At 34.8% G+C, this 14,382-nt stretch overlaps 1 protein-coding gene across 2 annotated transcripts in view; it reads left to right on the forward strand.

Moving 5' to 3' along the window:
* Window positions 1-14,382, forward strand: part of NUP155 (nucleoporin 155) — a 69,816-nt gene that overhangs the window by 32,629 nt on the left and 22,805 nt on the right. For both annotated transcript variants that reach the window (XM_036886112.2, XM_057495731.1), the window contains exons 13-20: window positions 414-584; window positions 2,342-2,452; window positions 3,376-3,470; window positions 4,177-4,265; window positions 4,758-4,820; window positions 5,352-5,496; window positions 6,281-6,347; window positions 7,405-7,520. In XM_036886112.2, the coding sequence (XP_036742007.2) occupies window positions 414-584; window positions 2,342-2,452; window positions 3,376-3,470; window positions 4,177-4,265; window positions 4,758-4,820; window positions 5,352-5,496; window positions 6,281-6,347; window positions 7,405-7,520 (857 nt within the window). The remainder of the gene's footprint in view (window positions 1-413; window positions 585-2,341; window positions 2,453-3,375; window positions 3,471-4,176; window positions 4,266-4,757; window positions 4,821-5,351; window positions 5,497-6,280; window positions 6,348-7,404; window positions 7,521-14,382) is intronic.

Here is a 14,382-nt window from a genome sequence, read left to right on the forward strand (position 1 = left end):
ATTAAAACACTTCTCTCAAAAGAGAGAATATCTTAGCTTAGAAAGCAAATACAACTTCCAAAAAGAACAAAAATCTACATGTTAGCAAAATACAAGCACTGAACCTACCGGGATAGATCAGTCTGTCTTGGAAAGATGATAGAAGGTAGTCTTTGGTTATTGAAAGAATTCTAGTAAATACTATTTATAGTTTATCAAGAAAAATTTGCTTTTGTCCTCTAGTATGGAAAAGTTATCATAGAAGATTCCTGCTTAAAAGACTAGACAGTAGAAAATTAAATACAGACTTTTGAGAATATTCATGTTAATTGTATTATTAATTTATTTTACATTTACTTAGAAATTGGGTTTTTTTTTTTCTTTATAGAAGGTTTTACCTTATATGTATAGAAAGTTTATTTTCTTTTACATAGATGACGACCCGTGTTGATGGTCATTCCTGGGCTCTTTCTGCCATAGATGAATTGAAAGTAGATAAAATAATTACACCCTTAAATAAGGATCATATTCCAATAACTGACTCACCAGTTGTTGTACAGCAGCACATGTTGCCGCCAAAGAAATTTGTTCTCCTCTCAGCACAGGTATGTACATATTCTGTGGAGATAGTTACAAAAGGAAGACACGTGATATTTAATGTTTTTGTCAAATATTCTACAATATTTGCTTAATAGACTTATTAAGTACTTAGGAATGTTTACTCTTAAAATATTCTTAAGGAATAGTTTGTAAATACCAAAAATACAACAAAAGAGCTTGCTCCTTATAAAGTGCTTTACTTTAAAGTAGCATTTCTATCACCATAAAATAAGCTAAGTTTATTTCTTGTAGTACTCAGTTAACTTTTAAAAAACATTTTCTTAATACTCAATTTTTGAATAGTAGTAATGCATTGACAAAATTCAAATGGTGTAACAAGAGATATACGGATAATAATCTCCTAGTTCAGTTTCCTTTGCTGCAGACACCTTGTCGTCAGCATCTGTGTATCATTCAGAAATGTGTTGTGGGTTTTCAAACATATTTCTAAACAAGTGGTAGCATATTATATACACTTTTTTATGCCTTGCTCTTTATATCTCAAAAATGTTTTAGAAATCTTTCCATATCAATATATAAAAATCTTTCTCATTCTATTTTGTATTTAAAAGGTTTTCCTTTAATGGATGTTCCATCTTTAGTTAGGCTTATATCAATGGTCATCTTTGGCTGTTAAAAGTAATGCTACAACCTTTCCATTTTGCATGTGTGTGGATAAAACTGCTGAATTGCATCGCCTGGGCTGAAGAATATATGTGCTTATAATTTTGATATGTGTTGCTAGATTTCCCTGTTACATACATACATTCATTATTGGTTAATGTTGAAGGCTTGTTCCTTAAGATCCTGTCCAAGTACAGTATGCCATCTTATTAAGCATGAGATTGAGTATCTTTTCAAGTGTTTATTTTCTGTGAACTGTGTATTCCTATTTTATACCTGCTTTTCAGTTGCATTGTTTTTATCTTTTTGATTTATAGAAGCTCTTTATTTAACAAGGAAACTGACTTTGTGGTTTTAATCTCATATTTTTCCTAGTTTGTCATCTGATTTTGTTTACTGATATTTTTCCCGTGGATAAGGATTCAAAATTTATAAGTAGTCAAAATTTTTAGTTACCTTTTGGGATTTATAAAAATAGTAGAAAGACTTCCTTACTCTGAGGTTCATAAAAAATTTCACCTATAGTCTTTTAGTACTATTATAGTTTTATTTTGTCCTTTAAACCTTTGATCTATTTGGAATTTATACTGGTATAAAGTATAAGTAAGGAGCCAGCTTTACTTTTTTCTAAATAAATGTGCTTGTGCATTTATTTAATTAATAAACTTAATTAATTAACTTTATTAATTAAATAAATAAATAAACTTTAATCCTCCGGTTTGAGGCACAGCTTTTATCATTTCTAAATTCTCGTATTTACTTGAATCTATATCAAAACTCTAAATTTAATAAGAAAACATTGACTCCCACCAAAAAAAAAAGAAAACTACAGTAAAAAGGTGCTGGCTGTTTAGATACATCTTATAAACCTTTATCTTGTGTATAGTATAGCACCTACTATACTAATATGTTTTGTATCTGATAGCAGTGTTTTCATATTAAATTTTCTTTGTGAGTATATAGATCTAGTATAGGTTAAGGAGTTGAAATGTAGGTGCTCTTTTTTACCAGTTTATTTTATATTGTTGAAATTATTTTTTTGTTTGTTTCACTATTTTATTAAATAACATACCAGGGCCAGGTGCAAAAGCAAAGCTTGGTAAATCTATTATTCATGTTATTTTTTTTAACTTCTTAGGGGAGTCTTATGTTTCATAAACTTAGACCTGTAGATCAACTGAGGCATCTATTTGTGAGTAATGTGGGTGGAGATGCAGAAGAGATTGAAAGATTCTTTAAATTACATCAGGTAATTATTTTTCCTTTTTTTTAATGTGATAATATTTTAAACAATGAAACAATGGGAATGATAGCTACATTTTATGTAGGTTAGAACCAAAAAACTGTAGTTAACAAGTTATCTTACCAACCTTACTTTCTTTATATTGGTCACTATGTGTACTGATACCAATATCAAACAATAGTAATAAAGCTTACAGTAAATGCTCAGATTTTTATTCTTTTGATAACTTTTCATGAAAGTACACTAATAAGAGTCTAACATTCAAGTTGTATGATAAGTGCATATTTATCAAAAGCTCAAGACATTTATTGCTTAATGACTCAAGGAGAAAAACTTGAGGCAGTAGTGATTATACATTAGTATTTCAAAGACATACCTAGAATTGACAAGGTAAAATTTAGAATGCTTAGTTTAAAATAAAAAATACCAAACCAAAGTTAAGTGTAGAGGCTCTGAACTCAATACCAGCTCCACTACTTGAATTCTTTGGGCTTCAGTTTCCTCATAAACTGTGTAAAATATTCATTACATTATAATAGTATAGGATGTGAGGATTAATGTATACTAACTCTTAAAATAGTGTCTGGCATATAAAAAGGTACTCAATAAATATTACTTATTGTTACTGTTATTTTCTAAAAGGTAAAGAGACTAATTTTTAAAGAAAAAATAATGCGGGGCATAAACCAGAAACTAAAATAGAATCTAGAGGAAGAGAGAGCATCCTTTAATAATAGTACCTTCAATAAATTTTAAAACCAATAGTATTTACTTCTCCTTTTTCATACCAACTGATTTCTTTTGTTCAGCAAATATTATTGAGCACTGTTGTGTGCTGGGCACAGATTTAAACACTGGATATAGTAGTAAACAAAACAATTCTTCTTAAATGTTTGTTTCATGTAAGGTAAGATACTCTTTTTTTACAGGAAGACCAGGCATGTGCAACTTGCCTTATCCTTGCTTGTTCCACTGCTGCCTGTGACAGAGAAGTATCGGCTTGGGCAACTCGGGCTTTCTTCAGGTATATATCAGTTTTCTTCAGTTGTTGACTACTTTTTAAAGTGGTTTCATTGATCAATTTGATAGTTTAAGGGCTTGTCAAATAGTTGAGTGACTGTGTAGCCAAGTTACCGAAATTAGTTTGCAGAAAGGTGAAATCTGGAATATTATAATGCTAATAGAAGCAGCTAGATTAGCACAATTTATATATTGTACCTTTTCTCTAAATTCTGTTCTCCAACTTCTATCTAGGCTTCTCCCTAAACCTCTTTCTACCTCAGTTAATATCTATCTTTTTTACTTCCTCAGGTAACTGTACCAAGTCTGCTTTATGTTTATCATTGGCGGTGAGGGATATTTTTAATCATTTTAAGGAAACTTGGTATTAAAGAATACTTATATGCGGAAAAAGTTAAAGAATTTGAAATGTGCTTTGTTACTGTTTAATCATAATCTAGTATGAAAATTACAGTGTCATATGCTCACTAAGTAAATTCTATGCATTGTTAACTCTTTTTTAGAAATTGCCAGAGCCCCTTATAATTCTTCCTGGTAGAGCTTCAAGTCACATTTACTTAATAAATATTTTATTATGTATCAATACATATATTTAGCTACATAGTATATTAAAGCATTTATTTTGAAGGAAAGCAGGACTTGGAACAATTCCACCGTTTAAGGTAGATAGTTTCACTGAATAAAATCAGTCTCTGTTGTCATAAAAATAGGTACGGTGGTGAAGCACAGATGAGATTTCCAACCACTCTCCCTGCTTCAAGTAATGTTGGTCCCATCTTGGGGTCTCCTGTCTATGCTAGTGAGTATGAAACATTGTTATGAAACTGTTTCTAATAGAGTTTTAGTTTTAGAAACTTCATAGCATATTTTAATTGACAAAAGCCTTTTTATAATATTTTAGTTACTGCCACTATATTACTGGAAATAATTCTATAGACGTCTGGTTCTTAAAAAATATATATTGATACTGATTTCTTAATGTATGCTAGGGAACAAAATAAGATGTAACCAGTAGTATGTAGCCAGATATAAACAGAACTCGTTTGTTATCTATTGCATAGGAAGGAAATGAATGATTTAATAATAAGTAAACTTCTACCTCAGTGTTTTCTGAAGTGGGGATTGTTTTTAGAAAGTTCCTGGGAAAGGAGATGGGTCTCTGATTCTTAAATACATTATGGATGGTGCCACTCCTCACTCTTGTGCTTAGAAATAGCTTCTCTGTCTAATTTTATCAGATATAAAAGATTAGGAGGTTATTTTACCAATTGTTATGTCCTTTTCTGTTTAGGCTCTCCTATTCCTAGTGGCAGTACATATCCAAATCCATCCTTTTTGGGAACACCCTCTCAAGGTACCTCTTTTCTTTGTTTTAGATTGCTATTACTATTCTTTCTGAAGAACTAGCATTGTGAGTTATTATCCTTAATGCTTAGTGTGAAAAGATGAACTAGCCACTTTCTCTTACGTAATTTAATAAAAGTGACAGCCAAGCAAGTATTGGCATTTGGTCATGAAAGCCTTTATGTATAAACGCCTTCAGTAGTGTACCTGTTAAAGCCCTTTATTTCGGTACCAGGGTTTAGTTACCAGCCATGAAATAATACATAATTAGTTCTGTTTCACTCCTAGCACCAAGGAATGGTGATTGCGAGGTTTCTTTCCTTTTTGTCCTGAATCACTGACACTTGGAAGCCTACCTGAGAGCACCAATACAAGTCTAAGTCTCTCTTCTTATTAAGGAAAACCAAATTAAATATCCATTTATTTCAGTATTTTTGTAAATTTTCTTTCCTATGGGTCTAGGTACAACCACCTTGGGTTACTGAGAAGTTGAAATGTTTAAAGTTAAATTTTAAGATTTTTTTTCTTATATGTATACAAGGTGTACATCCTTCTGCCATGTCAACTCCACTGGTTACAGGAAGCCCAGCAGCTCAAGTCACAAGTATGAGTTGTATGCCTGGACCAGAGATTGTATATTCTGGAAAACACAATGGTATTTGCATTTACTTTTCTCGAATCGTGGGGTAAGTTTTTCATGGAATAATGAACTATTGTTCACCTTGTCCTTTTTGTGTAGTTTTCAACTCTAAATTTTTCAAACTCTAAATTGGGGACATCATTTATTCCTGTTAAATTTTACTTACAGTGTTAATTCACTTGTCTATTAATTAAATGTTTTCTCTCAGTCAGCTTTTTAATTATCTAGCCATCTTCAGAATGTATCTGCCTCCATATGGCTCCAGTTCAACTTGGCAGTTCTGGTTTTGGCTAGGCTCGCTCATACATTTGCAGTTAGCTCTGAGTTTGAAGACAACTCTGTCAATCTTGATTAAACTTTTGTAAGTTTAGAGTCATGTTTGAATGCTGGTCTAGAATGGTCTCAGCTGGGACAGTTGGGTTGTTCTCCATTTGGTCTTTCATCAGCCAGCAGGATAGCCAGGGAAATTTCACATGGTGGTAACAAGGTTCCATGAGAGAGAACTTGCCTAGGTTCAGATTTGGCCTACCATCATTTCCATCATTGACTCGGCCAGGGGACTGTCTCCAGGCCAACTCAGATTCAAAAGGTGGGAAGTAGATTCCTCACTGTGAGAGAAGCACCAAAGTCATTTGATTTTTTTTCAGTAGCATTTCATTGTGTAAAATAATATATATCAGGTTGGGAAATTTTTGTTTTCCATTCTTTCAGATAAGTTGGTAAAATGTTAAATGAAACCATTGTGCTTTAATAAAGAAAGGAATTTACTACATATTGTAATTGTTTTTTATTTGTCTATAGCACAATTATTAAAACATTTTTTGTTCCAGAAATATTTGGGATGCTAGCTTAGTTGTGGAGAGAGTATTCAAGAGTGGCAACAGAGAGATCACTGCAGTAAGTATGCTGTATTACATATAGTATTTCATTATTTGTATATTATGGTATTAATGGATAAGTAGATTGCTTCACATTTCTTAATGTTATAAACAAAATGCAGTGGTCATTCTTTCATGCTATGTATTTGTGTACTTGTCCAATAAACTGTCTACTCCCTGGTTGAAGTTTCAGCTGTCCCTTATAAACTGATAGTAAATTTATTAACATTTCAGAGTCTGATACCTCACTGTAAAATGAGAAGAATAATAATAGTATTTCTCTTTCATAAGGCTGTTGTGAGAGTTAGAGTAAGTCCTAATACTTAATATTACTCAAAGCTACTATTTAGTATTTTGCTTATATGCCCAAAAACTCCATGAATCCAGTACTAATTTCCATACATTGGCAGACTCTCAAAAGTGCTTTAAGAAAACGTCTCATAGAACTTCATATTATCAGCAATTCAAGTAGTAAGATTTTGTTTTAATATGAAATATGAAAGCAATTTATTTTAAGCTTTTTTCTTTTTAAAATGAGAAGCTTTTTTCTTTTTTAAAAACCAAATGTGTTTTTCACTCTGATACTGTTTTAAAGTTCACATTTCTAGGAGTAAGAATGTATTTACTTAGCATAGTATATGATTCCATTCATGTGAAGTTCAAAAACAGACAAAGTAACCTACAGGGAAAGAAGTACAGAGAAGTGGTTACCTGGGAAGTGAAATGAGTAATGACTATAAAGGGACATTAGGGAACTTTCTTGGGTGTTGGAAATATTCTGTATTTTTGTCTGGTGACTGTATTAAGATGTAGTAAGTTATTGAGATGTTCACTTAAGATTTGTATATTTTACTGCCTGTAAACTATGCTTAAACTGGAACAGGATGGGAGGGTTGTGGTATCTAGCCCATTGATCTTGGTTACCAACTGTGAATTGGTATAAGAAATATTACTTTACTGTTTATGATGATAGTGTACCTCAAAGTTAAAACTTTCACTCAATTATACAGAATACACTTTTTGTATATACTTTTTTTCAGTGTTTTTGAACTTCTGAAAATACTTACTTCTTACAGATTGAAAGTAGTGTACCCTCGCAACTACTGGAGTCAGTACTACAAGAATTAAAGGGTTTGCAAGAATTTCTAGACAGAAACTCCCAATTTGCAGGAGGACCATTAAGAAATCCAAAGTAAGGATAAATAAGATTTAATTACTCATTTTTTCCTGAGATACAATTCACATATAAAATTCATCCTTTTAGATGTTCTGTTGAGTGGGTTTAGTTTATTCACAAGGTTATACAATTACTACCTCTATCTAATTTCAGAACATTTTTGTAACACCAGAAAGAGACCTTATATCTATTAGTAATCACTCCCTATTCAGGTTCAGGCTGCAGTAACAAAAATACCATGGACTGACTTAAACAACAGACATTTATTTCTCAGTTCTGGAGGCTGAAAGTCTGAGATCAGGGTATCAAAATCAACATGGTTGGGTTCTGCTAAGAGTGCTCTTCCTGGTTTATAGACAACTGCTTTCTTTCTGTGTTTTTTTACATGGCAGAGAGAAAACTAGAGCAAGCTCTGTGGTTTCTTCTCATGAGGGTACTAATCTCATCATGGAGCACTACCTTCCTGACCTTACCTAAACCTAATTAATGATCTCCCAAAGATCCCACCTCCAGATACCATCACTTGGGGTATTAGGGCTTCAACATAAGATTTTGATGGATAAAAACATCCAGTCTGTAGCATTCCCCAGCAACTCTACCCCCAGTCCCTGGTGGTCACTAATCTGTCTGCATCTATGGATCTGCCATATTCCGGTTCTTTTATGAAATGGAAATAAACATGTAGCCTTTTGTTTCTATCTTCTTTCCCTTAGAGTAATATTTTCAAGCTGGGCCTGAAAGTATATCAATACTTTGTTTTATTTTTCAGTTTGTCAGGTGATGCATGTTTGGGTTTTGACAGCTTTCTGGCTATTATGAATAATGCTGGCACTAACATTCCTATAAAAGTTTTTGTGTGGGTATATGTTTAGGACGAACTTTTTTTTTTTAATTAAGGTATCATTGATATACAATCTTACCAAGGTTTTACATGAGCAGCATTGTGGCCACTACATTCACCCATACTATCAAGTCCCCCACACACACCCCATTGCAGTCACTGTCCATCAGTGTAGTAGAATGCTGTAGGGTCACTACTTGTCTTCTCCATGCTGTACTGCTGTACTGACTTAACTGTGACCTACCTATATTGTGAGTGCTAATTATAATGCCCTTTAATCCCCTTCTCCCTCCCTCTCCAACTACCTCCCCACCCCCTTCCCTTTGATAACCACTAGTCCCTTCTTGGGGTCTGTTAGTCTGCTACTGTTTTGTTCTTTCAGTTTTGCTTTGTTGTTATACTAGGATGAACTTTTTTATTTTAAAAGTAATAAGGGCTTTTTCTAAAACCTTTCCCTCCCCAGAATTATGAAATATGACAATATGAACTTCTTATGTATAAATGTACATTTCTTTAAAAGTGAAAATAGAATTTAAGTAGGCATATTTTTATGAAACATTGTTTACACTCACGGTATCTTTTAGAACATTCCAAATCAATGGAATAACTCGTTCGTATTGGTTACATATTATTCCATTATTTCTGTGCAAGCAGTTAATGGTGTAACTCTACTAATAATTACATTGTTTCTGTTTATTGATGTTATAAACAATGCAGTGATTGTTCTTTAAGCCTGTTTGTACTTGTACTTGTTCTGTAGTCTTCACTTGAATTTCTTTATAAGTAGAATTATAGGATGTAAGGACTTTTTAAAATGTTATGTAGTATTTAGTTCTCTCCTGAGAAGGTTATACCAATTTTCTTTACTTTTAGCCTTGAGAACAATTTTAAATTTATCTTATAACAATATATAAATCGGTTTCTCCCATTTTTAAAGCCACTTTAAGAGTCTTTGTGTCTTTCTTTTTTTTCTTCACCCTTTTTTTAATTAAGGTATCATTGATATACACTCTTATGAAGGCTGCACGAGAGAAACAGTGTGGCCACCATACTCACCCCCACTATTGAGACCCCCCCCATTCCCCACAGCAGTCACTGTCCATCAGTGCAGCAAGATACCACAGAATCTCCACTTGTCCTCTCTGAGCTACACTGTCCTCCCTGTGACCCCACACACACCATGTGCACCAATCATGATTCTCCCTCCCTCCCCATGCACTGTCCCGCACCCCTCCCCACCTTTGCTTACCACTAGGCCCTTCTTGGAATCTGAGTCTGCTGCTATTTTGTTCCTTCAGTTTTGCTTCGTTGTCATACTCCACAAATGAGGGAAATCATTTGGTATTTGTCTTTCTCTGCCTGGCTTATTTCACTGAGCATAATACCCTCTAGCTCCATCCATTTGCATTCTAGTTGCAAATGGTAGGATTTGTTTCTTTCCTTATGGCTGAATAGTATTCAATTGTGCATATGTACCACAGCTTCCTTATCCATTTGTTTACTGATGGACACTTAGGTTGCTTCCATATCTTGGCTATTGTAAATAGTGCTGCGATAACAGAGGGGTGCATCTGTCTTTGAATCTGAGAAGTTGTATTCTTTGGGTAAATTCCTAGGAATGGAATTCCCGGGTCAAATGGTATTTCTATTTTTAGTTTTTTGAGGAACCTCCATACTGCTTTCCATGGTGGTTGATCTAATTTATATTCCCACCAGCAGTGTAGGAGGGTTCCCCTTTCTCTGCATCCTCACCAGCATTTGTTGTTGTTTGTCTTTTGGATGTTGGTCTTCTTAACTGGTGTGAGATAATATCTCTTTGTGGTTTTAATTTGCATTTCCTTGATTATTAGCAATGTGGAGCATCTTTTCATGTGCCTGTTGATCTTCTGAATTTCTTCTTTGGAGAAGTGTCTGTTCATATCCTCCACCCATTTTTTAAATAGGGTTATTTGCTTTTTGGGTGTTGAGGCGTGAGTTCTTTATTTATTTTGGATGTTAACCCTTGTTGGATGTGTCATTTACAAATATATTCTCCCCTACTGTAGTATGCTTTTTTGTTTTGCTGATGCTGTCCCTTTACAGAAGCTTTTTAGTTTGATGTAGTCCCATTTGTTCATTTTTTATTTTGTTTCCCTTTCCTGAAGAGATGCATTCAGGATAAGTTGCTCATGTTTATATTCAAGAGATTTTTGCCTATGTTTTCTTCTAAGAGTTTTATGGTTTCATGACTTAGATTCAGGACTTTGATCCATTTTGAGTTTACTTTTGGGTATGGGGTTAGACAATAATCCAGTTTCATTCTCTTACATGTAGCTGTCCAGTTTTGCCAACACCAGTTGTTGAAGAGGCTGTCATTTCCCCATTGTATATCCATGGCTTCTTTTTGTATATTAATTGACTGTATATGCTTGGGTTTATATCTAGTCTTTGTGTCTTTCAGTGGGAGAATTTAACCCCTTCGCATTTTGTTGGGAGTAGTTAAATGTTTGATCTTATTCTCACCATTCTGAATTTGTGCTTTTTGTTGTGTTTTTTGTTTTTTCTCCCCTTCCCCATTACCTTTTTTTACTGTATTAATCGGCTCTCCCAACACCAAATGCCAAATTTAAGAAGTTTTTTATATGATTTTTCTTCCTTTAGTAGTTTTAAATTTTGAAAAATATACATTCATTCAGTATTAATAATTGAACAAAATCTATTAATCTTACCTCCTTCCCCTGCTCTATGCTACTCTCCTCCTTCCAAGAAATTATCTGGAATTTTGGTTGTAAGGGTTGTTTCTTTCTTTTCTAACAGTATATTATTCTAAAAATAGTTTCCAAACAGTTTATTGAATTTTAGTTATAACTACAATTATCAGTGTCCTACAATAACACTCAATGATGTTTTGAAATCTTCAATTATCTGGTCATTCCTGAGGTTCATTTTGTTCTGAAAGTCTGGGTAAATGGTTGCTTTTTTCTCTTTATTCACCAAACTTAAAACTTATGAATTGGTTCCTAACATCCTTCAAAGATAAGGTATTGTTTTTTTTCTTAAGTTACATCATAAAATTCTTTTTTCAATGTGCAGTTTTGAGTTTTGACAAATGCATAGCGCTGTATAACCACTACCACAACCAAGATACATAATTCTCTTGTACCATCTCCTGTATCCAAACCCTCTTCCTACCCCTAACCCTGGCCACCACTAATCTCTTCTTCACCTCTGTAACTTGCCTTTTTAGAATGTCAGATAAGTTGATGGTGGCATCTTTTATGTAGCATAGTGCATTTGAGATTCATCCATATTGTTGCACATATCTGTCCTCTAGAGAATGTCAGTCTTACTTGTTTCAGCACACAGTCTACCTAGTTAGAGTCAGACTGCAGGTTCTGTCTTTTATTCTGTTGGCAGTGACTCCAATGTAAGTTTCATTTTCAAAGCCTTTGTTATGTTCTTTGTGTCTGTCCCTCACATGAGCCTCTTGAGGTTATTCTGGGACTTAGGCAGTAGCTTATATCCGAGTTTAGTTTTTAGAGTCTTTGCTCTACTTTTGGGCATGTTTCATGGTTATACAGCTTTGTGGGGTGAGCCTGGAAGTTGTGTCAATCATACATAGAATTAGAATTAGGATTAGGGGATCTCCTTTTCCAGCCTTTTCTTGCTCTGATTTCACATATTCTCTACCTTCCAGGGTGTCCGTTTACTAGTCCTCCTGATAGAAAGCCAGTTTTCTCTGTTTTTACTCCCTTATTAATCTACAGTTTTTCAGAACTGGTCATCCCTTTGGGGCAAAGCATCAAGAGAAAATAACTGATTTCCTCCAGACTTTTCAGACTCCAGGGCCCCTTTCTCCCAGCTGTTCTGTGTTTTTCATCCTTGCATCACAGGTGTTGTCAGCTCTGGGGCTGTCTTTTGCATTACAGGATGTCTGGGATGATCCTCGGCCTCTGTCTACTACATACCAGTACCTCACCCCAGTTATGACAGTCGGAATGTCTCCAGACATCTCTGTATGTTCCCTGACAGTTTATTCTCCCCACGGTTTTGAGACAGTTCACCTTTTAGCGCCTAAAGTTAGAGGAGTAGGGAAAAAAACCCAGTACACTCACCTCTGTATGGGATGTCATTTGAGTTTTTACTTCCTCTCCTCAATCTGTTTGCTCTTACTGACTTTTCAGAGTCTTCAAGTAGTAGTTGCTTTTTGTGTTCTGTCCAAGTTTTTCAGTTGTAGTCGGTGAGAGAGGCTGTAGCAGGCTTCCTTCATCTTGGCTGGGACCATCAGTTGAGGTTTTTATTTAGTAGCATGATGAATCTGTAGTCTTAAACATATTTGATGGGTTTCAATTCATTGCCGGTTACTGTTTTTTTTTGGTATCGTTAATCTACAATTACATGAGTAACATTATGTTTACTAGGTTCCCTCCTTCACCAAGTACCCCCCACAATCCCCATTACAGTCACTGCCCATCAGTGTAGTAAGATGCTGTAGAACCACTACTTATCTTCTCTGTGTTGCACAGACCTCCCCGTGCCTCACCCCACATTACACATGCTAATCGTAATGCACCCTTTCTTCCCCGCCTCTTATCCATCCCTTCCCACCCATCCTTCCCAGTCCCTTTCCCTTTGGTAACTGTTAGTCCATTCTTGGGTTCTGTGATTCTGCTGCTCTTTTTTAACTTCAGTTTTTTTCTTTGTTCTTATACTCCACATATGAGTGAAATCATTTGGTAATTGTCTTTCTCCGCCTGGCTTATTTCACTAAGCATAATACACTCTAGCTCCATCCATGTTGTTGCAAATGGTAGGATTTGTTTTCTTCTTATAGCTGAATAATATTCCATTGTGTATATGTACCACATCTTCTTTATCCATTCATCTACTGGATGGACACTTAGGTTGCTTCCATTTCTTGGCTATTGTAAATAGTGCTGCGATAAACATAGGGGTGCATCTGTCTTTTTCAAACTGGGCTGCTGCATTCTTTTTTTTTTTTGGTATCATTAATCTAAAATTACAGAAAGAATATTATGCTTACTAGGTTCCCCCCTTCACCAAGTACCCCCCACATACCCCTTCACAGTCACTGTCCATCTGTGTAGTAAGGTGCTGTAAAATCACTATGGGCTGCTGCATTCTTAGGGTAAATTCCTAGAAGTGGAATTCCTGGATTAAATGGTATTTCTATTTTTAGCTTTTTGAGGAACCTCCATACTGCTTTCCACAATGGTTGAACTAATTTACATTCCCACCAGCAGTGTAGGAGGGTTCCCCTTTCTCCACAACCTCACCAACATTTGTTGTTGTTTGTCTTCTGGATGGTGGCGATCCTTACTGGTGTGAGGTGATATCTCATTGTGGTTTTAATTTGCATTTCTCTGATGACTAGAGATGTGGAGCATCTTTTCATGTGTCTGTTAGCCATCTGAATTTCTTCTTTGGAGAAGTGTCTGTTCAGCTCCTCTGCCCATTTTTTAATTGGATTATTTGCTTTTTGTTTGTTGAGGTGCGTGAGCTCTTTATATATTTTGGATGTCAACCCTTGATCAGATCTGTCATTTATGAATATATTCTCCCATACTGTAGGATGCCTTTTTGTTCTATTGATGGTGTCCTTTGCTGTACAGAAGCTTTTCAGCTTGATATAGTCCCCTTTGTTCATTTTTGCTTTTGTTTCCCTTGCCCGGGGAAATATGTTCATGAAGAAGTCGCTCATGTTTATGTACAAGAGATTTTTGCCTATGTTTTTTTCTAAGAGTTTTATAGTTTCATGACTTATATTCAGGTCTTTGATCCATTTCTAATTTACTTTTGTGTATGGGATTAGACAGTGATCCAGTTTCATTCTCTTACATGTAGCTGTCCAGTTTTGCCAACACCAACTGTTGAAGAGGCTGTCGTTTCCCTGTTGTATGTCCATGGCTCCTTTATCATACATTAATTGACTATATATGTTTCGGTTAATGTCTGGAGTCTCTATTCTGTTCCACTGGTCTGTGGCTCTGTTCTTGTGCCAGTACCAAACTGTCATGATTGCTGTGGCTTTGTAGT

This window comes from Manis pentadactyla, chromosome 2 (assembly GCF_030020395.1).
Source record: "Manis pentadactyla isolate mManPen7 chromosome 2, mManPen7.hap1, whole genome shotgun sequence".
Lineage (NCBI taxonomy): Eukaryota > Metazoa > Chordata > Mammalia > Pholidota > Manidae > Manis > Manis pentadactyla.